The 15,767-nt window shown below is 55.6% G+C and overlaps 2 protein-coding genes across 3 annotated transcripts in view; one reads left to right on the top strand and one right to left on the bottom strand.

Moving 5' to 3' along the window:
- The window catches only part of LOC110149418 (kinesin light chain 1), a 111,591-nt gene that overhangs the window by 27,459 nt on the left and 68,365 nt on the right, over positions 1–15,767 (top strand). The gene's annotated exons all lie outside the window — the stretch shown is intronic.
- Positions 1,496–10,606, bottom strand: LOC139038768 (uncharacterized). Its single transcript, XM_070478366.1, has 6 exons — positions 10,511–10,606; positions 8,716–8,845; positions 7,414–7,726; positions 6,920–6,983; positions 5,758–5,869; positions 1,496–3,169 (listed from the first exon to the last, which is right to left on the bottom strand). The coding sequence occupies exons 1-6, from the start codon at positions 10,604–10,606 to the stop codon at positions 3,114–3,116; spliced, it is 771 nt and encodes a 256-aa protein (XP_070334467.1). The 3' UTR covers positions 1,496–3,113.

The raw sequence follows: 15,767 nt of genomic DNA, 5'->3' as shown, positions 1-15,767 counted from the left end.
GAAGCCAGAGGTCTCCAGGAACAGGCCCCGTGGGCCTCCACACTAGGGAAAGCCCAGCAGCCAGGGCCACTGTATCCCCAGGCTGGGTGCTCGGGGTGGCGGGGCGACGCAGGGCCGGGCAGAGACTGAGGCTCTGGTCCTGCCTGAGCCCCTCAGGGCTGGGGCCAGGAGATGCTGCTACCCTCATGGTTTCCAGAATGCTTCAAGAGTGACTTCATCACAGCGAGAGAAAAGCGTGTGCACGTCGCCCGAGAAGCCTGCACCCCCGGCAGAGAGGGATCCCTACACACTGCAGCTGGGACCCACCGCCACCAAATAAAGAGTGGCTTCAGGATGAGCCAAAAGCATGTTCTGTATTCAGACAAAAAGCACACGTGGCTCTCAGACTTTGTAATTAAAAATTGTGAAAGGCGAGCTTGCTTTTTGAGAAGGATCAGAAGCAGCAGCGCCCACAGTGGCCGCGTCCTGGGCTGGGGGGTGGGGAGGGGACGACGGGTGTCTCGACACCGTGTCACCCCGGTGACAGGACGGCCAGGGCGGGGGGCACGGTGCAGGGCACCCCCAGTCCTGGTGCCAGAGTCCCGAGTGGGTCTCCGGGCATTTGCACTTGACATAAATTACAGGGCAGTTAGACACTGGGGACTCGAGAAGCGTTTTAGCAACATGGGTCTTAAGGGTGGTTGAAATGCAGTAACTGTATGTTGTCTTTCTGTAATAATTTAATGTTAAGTGGCTACTTGACTTATGGTGTAAACCGTATTGCTAGGTTCTTAAATGCTGAGTGAAATTAACAAGAAATGACATGGCTGTTTTCCTCTTCAGTTCTTAAACATTTAAAATTAAATGATGGTGTTAAATGTTACTTTAGGTCACAAATAAATGCAAATAAAATTTTATTGAAGTCCAGTTGATTTCTAATACCGTGTTAGTTTCAGGTGTATAGCAAAGTGCTGCGATTATACATATATACATGTTTGCCTATAGGGTGTGGAGAAAAGGGAACTCTCTTACACTGTAGGTGGGAATGCAAACTAGTACAGCCGCTGTGGAAAACAGTGTGGAGATTTCTTAAAAAACTGGAAATAGAACTGCCATATGACCCAGCAATCCCACTTCTGGGCATACACACCAAGGAAACCAGATCTGAAAGAGACACGTGCACCCCAATGTTCATCCCAGCACTGTTTATAATAGCCAGGACATGGAAGCAACCTAGATGCCCATCAGCAGACGAATGGATAAGGAAGCTGTGGTACATATACACCATGGAATATTACTCAGCCATTAAAAGGAATTCATTTGAATCAGTTCTAATGAGATGGATGAAACTGGAGCCCATTATATAGAGTGAAGTAAGCCAGAAAGATAAAGACCATTACAGTATACTAACACATATATATGGAATTTAGAAAGATGGTAACGATAACCCTATATGCAAAACAGAAAAAGACACAGATAAAAAAAATAAAAAATTATTTTCCATTATTGTAAATCCTTGTTTATCAAGAAAATTTTAATTACGTTTATTTTCATGTGGTGCTAGTGATAAAGACTCCACCTGCAATGCAGGAGGCCCCAGGTTCAGTCCCTGGTTTGGGAAAATCCCTTGGCGGAGGAAATGGCAACTCACCCCAGTATTCTAGCCTGTAGAATCCCATGGACGGAGGATCCTGAGGGCTACAGTCCAGGGGGTCACAAAGAGTCAGACGTGACAGAGCACACACACACATTTGACTCTCAATTTGTATGCTCAGTTTAAAAATATAAGGTTGTTTTAAGATGATTCTGTCACAGCCATATTTAAATATTTTGATAGACTTTTAAATAATTACAGAATAAAAGTTATCTCAGTGATGTATTTTCTTCTGCTTTTCCCAGAAAACCTCTCTGATAGATTTAACGCTTCTGTTCTGAATTAAAAAGTAGAATAAAATTGTCTCTCTCCCCCTCTGTGTGTGGGTGCTATTTATTCAGTTCAGTTCAGTCACTCAGTCGTGTCCAACTCTTTGCGACCCCAGGGGCCACAGCACATCAGACCTCCCTGTCCATCACCAGCTACTCCCAGAGCTTGCTCAAACTCACGTCCATCAAGTCGGTGATGCCATCCAACCATCTCATCTTCTGTCGTCCCCTTCTCCTGGCCCTCAATCTTTCCCAGCATCAGGGTCTTTTCCAATGAGTCAGCTCTTTGCATCAGGTGGCCAAAGTATTGGAGTTTCAGCTTCAACATCAGTCCTTCCAGTGAATATTCAGGGCTGGTTTCCTTTAGGATAGACTGGTTTGATCTTGCAGTCCAAGAGACTCTCAAGCGTCTCCTCCAACACCACAGTTCAAAAGCATCAATTCTTCGGCGTTTAGCCTTCTTTATGGTCCAACTCTTACATCCATACATGACTACTGGAAAAACCATAGCTTTGACTGGACGGACCTTTGTTGGCAAAGTGATGTCTGCTTTTTCACATGCGTTCCAGTTAGGTCGCCGGGCGCTGTTTGTAGACATTGGTGTTTTAGTTGCTCATGTTTGCTACCCGCCCCCAAGCCCCACAGAGGAACCAGGATGATCATCGGAAGCGCAGGGGGCTTGGCCTGTCTGGCGCGAGTCACTGTTGGCGCATCTGAATTGTATTTCCATGTCGTGACCCTCACCGCGTACTGGACCGGCTGCCTCCGGAGGAGGGCCTGAGGAGCGGCTGTGTGCCAGCCTGCACTGAGGAGACTCCCAGGGAGACCAGCCTGGCCCCAGCCTCCTTGCTGCAGTCACTCACCCAGCATGTCACAAGTGTGAGTGGGGGGCAGTGCCCGGCACTGACCAGGCTCCTCACAAATGCAGAAGTTAGCGCCTAATAACATCCAAAGGGCTGGTTCCTGAGCACCTCCTGCCTCCACGGGGACAGGAAGCCGAGCCCCAGCACCAGCGGGAGTTTCAGCAGGAGGTGTCTGTAGGTAGCTGTCACATACGGGGGGGGGGGTGTTCTTGCAGGGTCGCCCCTCCTTGAATGAGCCTGCGCTTTGATCCCCAACATCCCTCCCCTGAGGATACCCACCTCTGTGACTGCCCTCGTTGGAAGCCTGAACCCTGTGCAGAATGCCCCCTCTGCTGGAGTGGACGAGCCTCATGTCAGAGCCCTGGCCACAGTTGCGGGCACTGGTTTGTGATGGCGTGGCCCATCTGCGGGGAAAGCGGAAGGCAGACAAGACTTGTTTTAAAAAGAAAGGAGCGTCCTAGTGTCTCCTTGCTGCCCCCCCAGGCCCAGCCACGATGGCCAGACGTCAAGTACAGCCCTGGCCGGGGGGCGTCCCCTCTGGCAGGACCCCTGCTGAGCCACCTGCACAGACCCAGCTCCCCACCACAGTGAGGGGCTTCCGCAGAGAACGAGGACGGGCCTCCCATCAGCCAGAGCCCCGCTGCTCCTGGGCCCAAACTCCAGAATCTGAGACATGGGCCAGAGGTCACCAGGGGACATGACTGCCCCGTCCAGGGGAGGCAGCCTTCTTCCTGGTCGTCATGCCCAGCCCCCACCTGGCTCCCCACGCTGCCTGGCACAGGGTCGGCCCTGGACACGCAGATGTGCTAAGGAGAGCCCTGTAGCCTGGACCCTTTTACTGAGTAATAGTAATAGTGAGCCAGTGTTATTTCCTGCTGGGCACGGCTCTTGGAGCTTCATTCAGATGGCTGCCTGGCATCCTCAGAGGGGCTCAGCGGCCCCTCAGAGCACAGGGTCCAGGTGGGCCAGGCCAGGCAGGCCCCTGCGCCTAGGGGGCCCTGGAATCAGACTTGCTCTGATTGACCCGGCCGGGTTCTGGGCCCGCCCCCCCGGCAGGGAGGATAGATGCTGAGAGCCCAGGTTGGAGGCGTCCCGTTCAGGGCCTGATGCACAAGGGTACTGCGGGGAGGGGGGCCATCTGTGAACAGAGCTGGCAGGAACCCTGGAGGGGCAGACACGTATGCAGTAAGGAGTAGATGATACAAAAGGTCACCAGATGCTCAGCGCTGGGAAAATAAGCAGGTGCGGGGTTCGGGAGGGAGCGGATGGCAAAGATGCCTGACCCAGATCTGGGCAGAAGTGACTGAGGTCCTGGGGCCGCAGGGGGTCCGGCAGAGCCAAGAGCAGCAGGATGGCCAGTGTGGTGGGGCAATGGGAACCACGGGGGACAACGGTTTGGGGACGTAGGGCAGGGCCTGGCAGGCCACCATACTGACCCTGGCTTTTCCCTTGAGTGCCAAGAGAGAGCCACAGAGGGCCCTGAGCAAGGGAGGCCGTGGCCTGATCACTCCTCAGGTGGCCAGGGCCGGGGAGGCCCTGCTAAGCTCCTGCCAGGACTCGGGGTGGCAAGGAAGGCGGCGTGAAGTAGCCTGTCCAGTCCAGGAGCCACTAGCCATTCGTGGCTATTTGTGTCGGTGTGTTCGTTGCTCAGTCATGTCTGACTCTGCGACCCCGTGTACGGTAGCCCACCCAGCTCCTCTGTCCATGGGATTCTCCAGGCCAGAATACTGGAGTAGGTTGCCATGTCCTTCTCCAGGGGATCTCCCTGACCCCGGGATGGAACCCTGGTCTCTTGCATAGCAGGTAGATTCTTCACCATTTGAGCCACAGGGAAGGCCTTTGTTCTTAGCCAAAAGGCCGAGAAGAGAGAAGCGTGGCTCTTTACATTTCAGTAAATGTAAAGCGAAGTTAAAACCAGTCCCTCGGTTGCATTTGTTCAGTCGCTCAGTCGTGTCCGACTGCGAACTCCTGGACTGCAGCACGCCAGGCTTCCCTGTCCTTCCCTACCTCCCAAAATGCTCAGACCTCATGTCCACTGAGTTGGTGATCCAACCACCACCCAACCACCTCATCCTCTGTCGCCCCCTTCTCCTCCTGCCTTCAGTCTTTCCCAGCATCATGGTCTTTTCCTGTGAGTCAGTTCTTCGCATCAGGGGACCAAAGTATTGGACCTTCAGCTAGTGCTCGGTTGCCCCAGCCCTCGTCAAATGCCCAACAGCCACGTGTGGTTCATGGCTACTGTGCCAAGCATCACATATTTGAAACATTTCCGTCATCACAGGAAGTCCTCGGTGCCACGCCAGGAGCTGCGGTGAGGTGTGTTCTTCCTTCTCTGGTCCCGGGGGCTGGCAGTCAGAATGTGTGAGGGTGGGCTCAGCAGCAGGTGGGCTGGGCCAGAGCTGAGAGCTGAGGAGGGGATGCAAGAGGCTGTGTCCCTGGGAGGACAGATGGGCTGCTCAGGGGAGTCAGAGCCTGGCCGGGTGGGGCAGGGATCCAGGAGATGCTCCGAGCCAGTCACAGCCACTCAGCTTTACCCAGGATGTCTGTCTGGCATAAGCTGAGGCCACATGGCCTTGAGCACTGGAGATACGCCGGGCTGAGCTGAGATGTGCTGTGAGCCTGCGCTGCACCCCAGACTCCAGACTTAGCGTGAGAAAAGGAACGCAAACCGTCTCACAGCGTTTTATCTCCTTGCAGTCCAAGGGGCTCTATTAAACAGCTTTAAAGGAGTTCCGGGACTTCCCTGGGGTTTCAGGGGCTAAGACTCTGTGCTTCCCCTGCAGGGGGTCTGGGTTCAGTCCCTGGTCAGAAAGGTAAGATCCCACATGCTGCAATGAAGGTCAAAGATCCTGTGTGCAGCCAAATAAATTAATTAACATTTTTTTAAAAAAGGAAATCCAGACAGAGGCTGTAAATGGATAAACCTTGAGGACAGTGTATCAAGTAAAATACGCCAGACAGAAAAGGACACATTCTGTGAGATTCCACTTACATGAGGTGCGTGCAGGCACGTGCAGTCGGCGAACTCCCAGAGACAGGAAGTAGAGCGATGACTTCCCAGGGCTGCAGGAGAGGCTATTGTTTAGTGGGTATAGAATTCCAGCCTGGGAGGATGAAAAAGTTTCATGGCAATGGTCGTGCAATAATGCGAATGTACTTTATGTTCCTGAACTGTACACCTACGGTAGCTAACAGAAATTACTTTAGTACGTTTATTTTGCAAGGAAATCAAATCAGTAAATCCTGAAGGAAATCAACCCTGAATATTCACTGGAAGGGCTGAAGCTGAAGCTCCAATACTTTGGCCACTTGATGCGAAGAGCCGACTCATTGGAAAAGACACTGATGCTGGGGAAGATTGAAGGGCAAAAGGAGAAGGGGGCGGCAAAGGATGAGATGGTTAGATAGCATCACTGACTCAAGGGACATGAGTTTGAGCAAACTCCGGAGATAGGAGAAGACAGAGGAGCCTGGCGTGCTGCAGTCCATGGAGTGTCGAAGAGTCAGACACAGCTGAGTGACTAGACAGCAACAACGTATTTTGCCCCAATTAAAAACAGTAATTTTTTTTCTGATAAAATTTGCTGAAGAAAGAACAATAATATGTATATCTGTCTTAGTAAGTTTAGTTTCCCCTGCTTCTTTTCACCTTTTTTTTTACTGTGGCTACCAGACAATTTTAAACAACAACGTGGCTTTACTTTAGTTTCCTGGTTCTGTGAAGAGCCTGACTGTCCTGGTGGTTCCCAAAAGGTGCGTCCACATCCTAAGCCTTCCTACCTGGGTGACCTGCTTTGGAAGCAGAGACTTTGCAGAGGTGATTAAGATAAGGATATCAGGTAGAGATCATCCTGGATTTAAGGGTGTCCTTCGAAAGGGGAGGGAGACGAGACCGAGACACCCAAGGGGAGGCCGTGCACAGACAGACGGACACAGAAGCTGAAGTGACACAGCATCTTCAAGCCAGGGGTCTCAGGAGCTGCCGGAAGCTGGGGAGAGGCCGGCGACAGCATCCAGAGGGAAGCAGCCATGCCTGTACCTCAGTCCCGGCCTCTGACCTCCAGGGAGCACATTTCTGTGTTTGAAGGCCCCGGGTTTGTGGCCTTTTGTTCCAGCCACCACAGAAAACATACTCTGACGGGCTCCAGACTTACGGTGAGTGAGGAGACGAGCAGGAGAACTACTGCATTTTGCATGAGATTGGGTCGATTCGCAGCCCTGAAAAAGGAGAAGGAGATTTATGTCTGATGGATCAGCAGCTTCTAGAATGAATCAATAAATGAAAATTTCCAGAGGCCCTACTAAAAGCCTTCTCCTGAATCTAATCTTCAGAGGCAAAATCGTGGGCAGAGACTTCAGTCTTTCTCACTGCGGCAGCCAAGTGGGCACTCGACTTGGGGTCCAGGGACTAGACCTCAGTTGAGGCCTTATGGCCAGTTTCCCCTCTCGAGCCTCAGCTTCTCCATCTGTGAAGTGGGATCGTGCTGCCTGCCCTGGCTGGCTCTTGGGGAATGGGTGTGCCAGACACGGGATGAGGTGGTCTGTGGTTTCTGAGCTTCTCTGCAGACGGGGTCACAGTGCTGGATGAAGCCAGAGGCCGTGGGTGCGGCTTAGAGGGGCCGGCAGAGCCCAGCCCAGGTGAGCTCACCTCGGCTCTTCTGAAGGCCGCTGAGTCCCTCTGCAGCGCCGGCTGCGATGTGTCCCTTCGCACAGTTCCCTGCTCAGCGCCTGCCGCTCCCGGCCCTGCCCTGCAGAGCTGCGTGGGGGCCGGCACAGACAGAGCCCCACCCCGGGGCTGAGTCCTCCCTGGGCGCGGCGGCTGGGTCTGCTGGCTCCAGGGTTTCTGCCGGCCTGGCCTTCCCCTCTGCACGCGGGACCAGCGCGGCGGCCGTCGCGGAGGGCTGGGGGTGCCGCTCTTCTGGGTGCACTCCAACTGGCCTCTGCCCCCCGCGCCCTTCCTTCTGGGCGGCTCTCAGGTCACGTGGTCCCAGCTGGGCCGGCCTGCAGGTGACTCCAGTGGGCGGGGATAACGGGCCCTCCTCTCCCAAAGGTCAAGCGGGGACCAAGAAATCCATGAAGAGAGAAAACCTTCGTCAATGGCGCCCGCAGTCGCACTCCATACATAGTCAGGTGTGTCTGGCAGCCGGGGGTTTGCGGGAGGAAGGACGGAAGCCAGTCTGCAGGCAGGCACATGGGGCCCGAGGGTTCAACACACCTGACTGGCTGAGCCAGAGCAGACGTCTGCTTGGAGGTTCCCCACCGCACCCCACCCCCAGAAGGAAACGCCTGCGTGAGCTCAGAGAGCCCCCTGTACAGAGGACCTGCCCCCAGCCTCCATTCTGTCCCCTGTCCAGCAGCAGCAGGCTCCTATCGCCTTACTCCGTCTGCGGTGCAGGAGACCTGGGTTCGATTCCTGGGTCAGGAAGATCCCCTGGAGGAGGGCATGGCAGCCCACTCCAGTATTCCTGCCTGGAGAATCCCATGGACAGAGGAGCCTGGAGGGATACAGCCCATGGGGTCGCAAAGAGTCAGACACGACTAACACTTTCCCTTTCAAGGCGAGGTGTTCTCCCAGAGGTGGGTTCCAGGGAGCTTGGGACCTGGGAGGTAGAATCCCACTGAAGCCCTGGGCCAGGCGTTATGGATGGATGAGAGGTGAGGGGCTCTTTCCTTCTGGACAGTGGGGTGCACAGATGTGATGTCTGGAACAGCTGCAGCCATTTCTGCTCCTATAGAGGGAGCCAGACTGAGGCCTGACCACACCCCCAGACAGAGACAGACGGGAGAAAGCCACAGGAGAAAGCCTGACCACGGACCTGAGATTGGGGAGGGGCAAGGCACACAGGGATTCCCAACCGGGACACGTGAAATCAGCACCTAAGGTGCTGACTGTATCCTCGTTCGTTATTTGCTCATTCACACACTCATTCATTCATTCAACTCCACTGACCTAGGGGAACCTGGGGTGGGTGGAAGGAGGAAGGGCCGGGTCTGTGCTCCCAGGGCACTCGTGACGCTGGGAGACAGCTGGTCTCGCTGGACGAGGCTGATGCCATGGAGAAGCAGGAGAAGGCTGAGTCCTGAGGTGTCGGCGTGAGGCTGGCGCCATCAGCATCCAGAGCTTAAACCACCAACAGCTCCTATTTGTGGGGGGGCTGCAGCCTGTGCCGATTCCAGGAGAGACCCGGCACCTGCGGGGCTACTTTTTCTGTTTTAAAACTAGTAAGCTATGCATCTAGCCGCGTAAGGATCCCCAGATTTGTGTCCTTGAGCAAGTCAACACCCCCTCCCTGGAACCACAGCCATCTCAGGTGAAAAGAGGGGGTGACCAAGAGGTTGTAGACCCCCGGGCCTTCAGCATTCTGCACAAGGACGGCCGATGGGGAGATGGGGAGATGGCCTCTCCGGAGGGGCCTGGCCACCCGCCTCCAGGCTGCTCCTGCGCTGGGAGGGCAGAGCTGAGGCAGCAGCGTCCTCAGGAGAGAGAAGGACCGGGAGGACTGCCTAGAGGAGGCCAACTGTGCTGGACCATAAAGTATGGGGCTAGGTGGATGGGGCAGGGATATGAGAGAACACGAGAGGGTCAGTCCAGGCCGTGAATCCACTCAGGGCCTTGGGGGTAGGGGCACGGGGCAGAGGGGACCACAGCCCAGGCTTTCGGACCGCCCGAAGCCCCTCAGGCTCTGAGCCCTGCTGTAGACACCAGCCCTCCCCCGAGGGAGCCAGGGGAGCTTGCCCCGCCGGGTGGTCACCATGGAGACTGGCTGAGCCCCTTCCCCGAGGAGGTGCCCCCAGGTGCTGCCACTGATCAGCGGTGCCCGGGGATCAGGGTGATACATGGGACTGTCACTCTTGAGACCTCTCCCACCCATGGGCTCCTCCCAAGTTTCCGAGGGGCAGATGGGCAGCATGATTATCCCCACTTCACTGGCGCAGTTGGGTCTGGATCTCTGGACTTGAGCAGGAACCTCCTGATTACAGAGGTGAGTGGACAGCTCAGGACTGGAAGCGGTGCCTCCTCTTTCTCTCTCTCCCGCCCTCTGTCTTTAACACTCTGTCGTGACCACCAGGAGGACCTCCCCTCAGCTGTGGGCAGGAAGGGGCCTCAGGGCCGCCCCTGTCTGTCCCCAGGTGTCAGGGGCTCCCAAAGGGCCATGAGCACTGGAGGAACGGGGTCCTGCTGGGGGAACAAACCACCCCCGAGCTCAGCGGCACAGCCTAGTGGTCTGCGCTCGAGGCCAGCCTGGTCAGGGGTCTGGGCTGGGCACGCACACCTGGAGTGGCTTGTCCATGCTCCTGAACGTCTCAGGGGCAGGGGAATACCAGGGCTGGGGCCCTGCACTGTCCGGAGGCCTTTGTACTCACACGTCTGAAGGTGAAGCTGGCTGTCAGCTGACCGTCTACGCAGGCTGCTCTGGCCCGTCTCATCTGGGGACCGCTCAGGTCTCCCAGCAGCATGGCAGCCAGGTGCCGAGAGTGAGCTTCCCAAGAGAGCCAGGTGGAGGCAGGATCAGCCCGAGAGAGCTGGCTTCTCATAGCGTCACACAGCGTCACTTCCACTTAGCCCAGGCCTGCCCTGATTCACAGGGAGGGGACAGAGACACTATCTTTGTTGGGAGGAGTGTCAACGTCACTTGGAAAGGAGAATGTGGTGGTGGTGGTGGTGGGGCGGAGTGGGGGGGATACTGAAGCTGCTGTCTTTGGGAACTGCAAGCTGGGCCTAAGACCACCCAGCTGCCACCCACCTTTCCCCCTGAGATGACGCTTCGTGCCTCCTCCTCACTCTGCACCACACCACACCTCCACACCTGCAGCTCCACATCTGCAGCTTTGGAGCACATGTTCCAGTGAGGCCTGAGGCCTCCCAGCAGCCATCTGCTTGGCCAGCATCACCCCACCGTAATCCAGGTGTGGCACCCCTGGGGATTCCTGCTGGGAGGTATGACTGCCCTCTGTTTCAAACCATCTTTTCAAGGGTGCTAGACTAGCAGATTGCCACACGTGGAATGCTCATACACTGGGGTGTAAAATGGCCAGTCACGAAGAAGGTTTGGAAGTTTCTTATAAAACTAAACATGCCCTTGCTCTATAACCTGGCAGTTCCAGTCCTAGGTATTCACCTGAGAAAGGAAAATGTATGTCCCCCATTTCTTTCCAACTGTGGTGTTGGAGAAGACTCTTGAGAGTCCCTTGGACTGCAAGGAGATCCAACCAGTCCATCCTAAAGGAAGTCAGTCCTGAATGTTCATTGGAAGGACTGATGCTGAAGCTGAAGCTCCAATACTTTGGTCACGTGATGCAATGAGCTGACTCATTGGAAAAAACCCTGATGCTGGGAAAGATAGGAGGCAGGAGGAGAAGGGGACGACAGAGGACAAGATGGTTGGATGGCATCACTGACTCAATCGACATAAGTTTGAGCAAGCTCTGGGAGATAGTGGAGGACAGAGGAGCCTGGTGTGTTGCAGTGCATGGGGTCCCAAAGAGTTGGACACGACTGGACAACAACAACATGTCCCCCAAAGACTTGTAGGAGAAAGGTTAGATCAGATTTATTCACAGTAAACAAAGTGGAAGCAGCCCAAGTCCCCGTCAGTGGGAGGAAGGTGACAACAGGGGTCAAACTTCTAGTTGCATGAAAGGTGCCAGGCACACAGGTAGACACCCTGTGGTTCCATTTTACGTAAAATGCTTGAGCACCCAAAGCTCATCTACAGTGAAACCAAAGGAGACAGCAAAACACAATGTGGTTGGGCGACTGCCTGGGAAGGCACAAGAGGGAATTCTGTGCTGTGATGGGAGGTTTCCATTTTCTGATGGGGTTTTCAGTGACACAGCTGTGGGAATGCATCATAACGCACCAAATGGTCTCCTTAAGATGTATGCGGGCACTTCCCTGGAGGTCCAGTGGCCAAGACTCCCCGCTCCCAGTGCGGGGGAGGGGGGAGCAAGGGTTTGAACCCTGGTCAGGGAACTAGGTCCCACGCGCCTCAGGGAAGACCCCGGCGTGCTGCAGCTAAGACTGGGCATGCCCGAATAAATAAACAAAAGAAAATTTTTAAAAAGAAAATTTAAAAATTAAAAAAAATAAAATTTGAAAAAAGAAAATTAAAAAACAAACAAACAAACACGTGCATTCTACGTTGTGTAGGTTTTTCCTAAAAAAGAAGGAAATCAGGAACTGCACTCAGCATTCAGGAACGCTGGGGGCCCAGGGCACTCCTGCGGGCTCAGACTTCTCTAGCAGAACCCAGGCTTCACAACACAACAAACAAACAAAAAAAACTAGAGGGCGGAGCTTCTCCCTGCAGCTGCCCCCGCTCCTCGCCCCCGGCCCACCTCCGGTCCCTTCCCACCCGGGTGCCGCTCTTTCCCCATTTGTCTGAGCGGGCCGTTCCCAGAGCTCAGTGAAGCCGTGCAGCGCCAGTTCTTTAAGAGAAAAGCCCCTGAAAATCTGATAAATGCCACTTTCAGAACGGAAGCCCGAGAGGGTGTGGCCGGCCGCGGAGAGTGAGGCCGGCCGCTCAGTGGTCGGCCCGGGGGCTCTGGATGCCAGGCTCCCGTCCCCGCGGGTGCGCCGGCCGGGAGAAGGACCGAGAATGCCCACGCTGCTCCGGCAGGGCTGGCGGGCGGTGCCCAGGCTAGGGGCACGCTCGGTGGGGCCGGCGGGAAATTGGGGGGTCCTGGCCGCACGACCTGTATTTACCCTACCCCCTCCCTGCCCTTCCGCGGGAGCAACGCCCCTGTGGCCTGGGCCGACTGGTCAGGTCGCCCTCCGGACCGGACTCGAGGGACGCCACCCAAGTACCGCTTCCCGGCCCCTCCCAGGCAGGCCGGCTTCCTAACCCCTCCCTCCCTCCCTCCCTTCCTCCTTCTCAGGCCCTCACGGGACTGGGGCCACTGCCACCTCCCCCCATCTCTGAAGACCCCGCAGGATCAAAGGGAAACCGCTGATCCCGGTCTCCCCCAAAGGGCTGCCTCTGGACATAGACAACCACAGACATTTTCAGTAAAAAGATGGATGCTTTAAAACCATGGTAAAACTGGGCCCCACTGTCCACTGGAGACACAAGGCTGCGTGGTTTGTTGGGTACCACGCTTTTCTTCCTGCAGTTCCTCCGCTGGGGCGATCCCAGTTGCCATGCGAATGCCACTCTTGCAGGGGTCCCCTGATCGCTGGCCCACCTGGCCCACCCTCCTCACCTAGCTAGCCTCCTAGCTAGCCTCCTGTCTCAGCTGCTGCAGGCCCTGGGCTCACCTGTGCAGGGGCGTTCTCCCCTTGCCCAGCCTTGCACCCGACATCAGTGGTTCTCAATAAATTCTGGCTCCAGTAGTCATGTATGGATGTGAGAGTTGGACCATAAAGAAAGCTGAGTGCTGAAGAATTGATGCTTTTGAACTGTGGTGTTGGAGAAGACTCTTGAGAGTCCCTTGGACTGCAAGGAGATCAAACCAGTCAATCCTAAGGGATATCAGTGCTGAATATTCATTGGAAGGACTGATGCTGAAGCTGAAACTCCAATACTTTGGCCACCTGATGTGAAGAACTGACTCCTTGGAAAAGACCCTGATGCTGGGAAAGACTGAAGGTAGAACAGGATGACCGAGGATGAGATGGTTGGATGGCGTCACTGATGCAATGGATATGAGTTTGAGTAAGCTCTGGGAGTTGGTGATGGACAGGGAAGCCTGGTGTGCTGCAGTCCATGGAGTCGCAAAGAGTCGGACACGACTGAGTGCCTGAACTGAACTGACTGTGTGTGATGCCTCAGTGACTCCAAATAGCAGGAGTTGAGCATTTAGCGTGTTTCTTCCCTTCCCCACTCTTCACTGACCAGGGACGTCAGCCACTGCTCCATCTGGGCCCTGGGGGCTGTACAGCAGCCCCAGCCTCTGTCTCGGCCTACAGGCTGCCTGCTGGTGTCTCGGGGGCTAGAACAGGGGCGTGGAAGGTGGAAAGGAGACAGAAGCAGAGGAGGGCAGGATGATGGAGAGACAGAGACAGGCCGAGAGAGTGAGGAGGCGGCCACGGCTGCCTTTCCAGGACGGAAGATCACTTACCCGGGATGAGGAGGGAGGAACCCCTAGTCCTGCCTATGGGGTGGGGTGCCCGCTGGCCCCCCAGGCACAGCCCTGTGCCTCCGGGACCCAGGCTGTCAGGCAGGCTGTTGGCTACAGGGATGTGCAAACGTGTTGCTTGCCTCCAGGTTTATGGGAAGGACAGATGAAGGCTTCGCTGCCCCTGCAGAGGCTTCCCCACCACAAAGGCATCAACTCCTGGCTCTGCGGGTGCCTGCACACGGAGACCCAGGGCCTGCCATTTGTTCCTAAAGCTGAATGAATGCCTCTTCCCCAGGAGGCAGCAAGCAGAGCTCCGAACATGCAGGGCCTCAGCTGCCACATCTATAAAAGTGGCACTTCTCTTGGGAGTCACTGTGAGAGTCAGAGGACTGAAGGAGACAGGATGCCTGGGATCCTCAGGGAGGATGGACAGATGGACAGATGTTTGCCGGTCTCAGTGAGAGACCGTGGGTGAGGATGGGCGCTCCGCCCAGATGCCCAGAGGAGGGTGCCTCGCTGTGCTTCCAAGAGGGTCCCCGGGTATGATGGATGATTGCTCTTTTCTCTTTTCGTCTTTGCTTCAGATTCATTCCCACCCGAGGACTTTTGCCTGGAGTATCCTCGTGTCCCCAGCTGCTTTGCAGTTGGCTCCTTTCTGTTGTAGATCTCAGCTCACTTGCCTGCCTCAGAGTTGACCCCATCACCTTGCCTCTGCCAGTGGTGATCGTGTGTGCCTGCTCAGTCACTCAGTCGTGCCTGACTCTTGCAACCGCATGGGCTGTAGCCAACCAGGTTCCCCTTGGTTGTGAGATTTTCCAGGCAAGCATTTCCTTCTCTAGGGGATCTTCCCAACCCAGGGATCCAACCTGCATCTCCAGCTTGGCAGGCTAATTCTTTACCACTGAGCCGCCTAGGCATCGTTGAGCACTGCAGAAGCAAGAGCAGGTATCTTCTGTATCCTGTTTACCAGCGCATGATGGATCTTATGTTGACCACTGGCAGTTCAACAGATATTTGTTGAGAATAAAAGAACGAGATAATAGAGCCTGAACATCTTGGCAGCAGTGGGGATGCAGGAGGGGTGGGCTCGAGCAATCGTAAAGACGTCCACTTTTGGCCACCCATCGGAAAAGGGCATGAGCATCCCAGGTCCCTCACTTGCTTCCATGATGGGTGAGTGGAAGGAACAGTCACCGAGCCCAGAGTCACAGACAGAGGAGGAAGCCTCGCTCGGCCTGCTCGTCCTTCTGTGCAGCACTTTGGTCACAGCTGCCCACCATGCCCATGTCTAAGGCGGTGGTTGAGGAGCAGGTCACATCCGAGCTGCGGTGTGGCTGATCCAGTAAGGGGGTGTGGAGGGGTGGTTTGATTGACTGCTGGTCTCTCTCTGCCCAGTAATTGCTGTGTCACTTTAGGAGAGTCCCCACTTTTAGCTCAACTTCGCATTTATAAATGAAAGCAAAGGAGCTGGCCCTCCCTGTGAAAATCTAGGGGCATCTGCCTCCTCCAGGGTGACTCAGTGATTGCAGGGTTAAAATGGCTGCTGGCGCTGGGGCGGTGACATCCGAAAAGCTCGGCAGTTCAAAAGCAAGTGTGCGGGGGCGGGGGTGGCGCAGAAAGCCCTCCTGGTTCATCATGCCCCTTGGGACCTCTGCAGGCGCTGGGGGCGGGTAGGGAGGACGAGGTTCTCCCAGGCTGGTGGCAGGCAAGGAAAGCTGAGCCTTCCCACTGCATCAGCACGTCCTCTGGGCTGGCTGCTGAGTCAGGCCCGCAGAACCGCGATGCAGCAGGATGGGGCCCAGCAGCACGGCCTGACCTGGAAGTACTGCCCTTCGGGCTGGGCTGGAGGTCGTGGCACCGCGCGGCCAGGGGTGTGCCCTGGCGATGGCTGCCGGGTGGGGTCCGACAGCAGAGGTGGCATCTCTGTTTTTGCCGGAAGTA

This window comes from Odocoileus virginianus, chromosome 16 (genome assembly GCF_023699985.2).
Source record: "Odocoileus virginianus isolate 20LAN1187 ecotype Illinois chromosome 16, Ovbor_1.2, whole genome shotgun sequence".
NCBI classification, from domain to species: Eukaryota; Metazoa; Chordata; class Mammalia; order Artiodactyla; family Cervidae; genus Odocoileus; species Odocoileus virginianus.
This window is presented reverse-complemented; position numbering and strand designations above follow the sequence as displayed.

What these genes read in the sequence shown, in the direction of transcription:
- LOC139038768 (XM_070478366.1), bottom strand. Translation starts at nt 10,606, where the DNA reads ATGTGCTCCAAAGCTGCAGATGTGGAGCTGCAGGTGTGGAGGTGTGGT. An exon ending in CGGCCTTCAGAAGAGCCGAG is followed by an intron (nt 6,984 to 7,413) that starts GTGAGCTCACCT and finishes CTCCTTTTTCAG; the next exon opens with GGCTGCGAATCGACCCAATC. An exon ending in CGTGCCTGCACGCACCTCAT is followed by an intron (nt 3,170 to 5,757) that starts GTAAGTGGAATC and finishes CTTTCCCCGCAG; the next exon opens with ATGGGCCACGCCATCACAAA.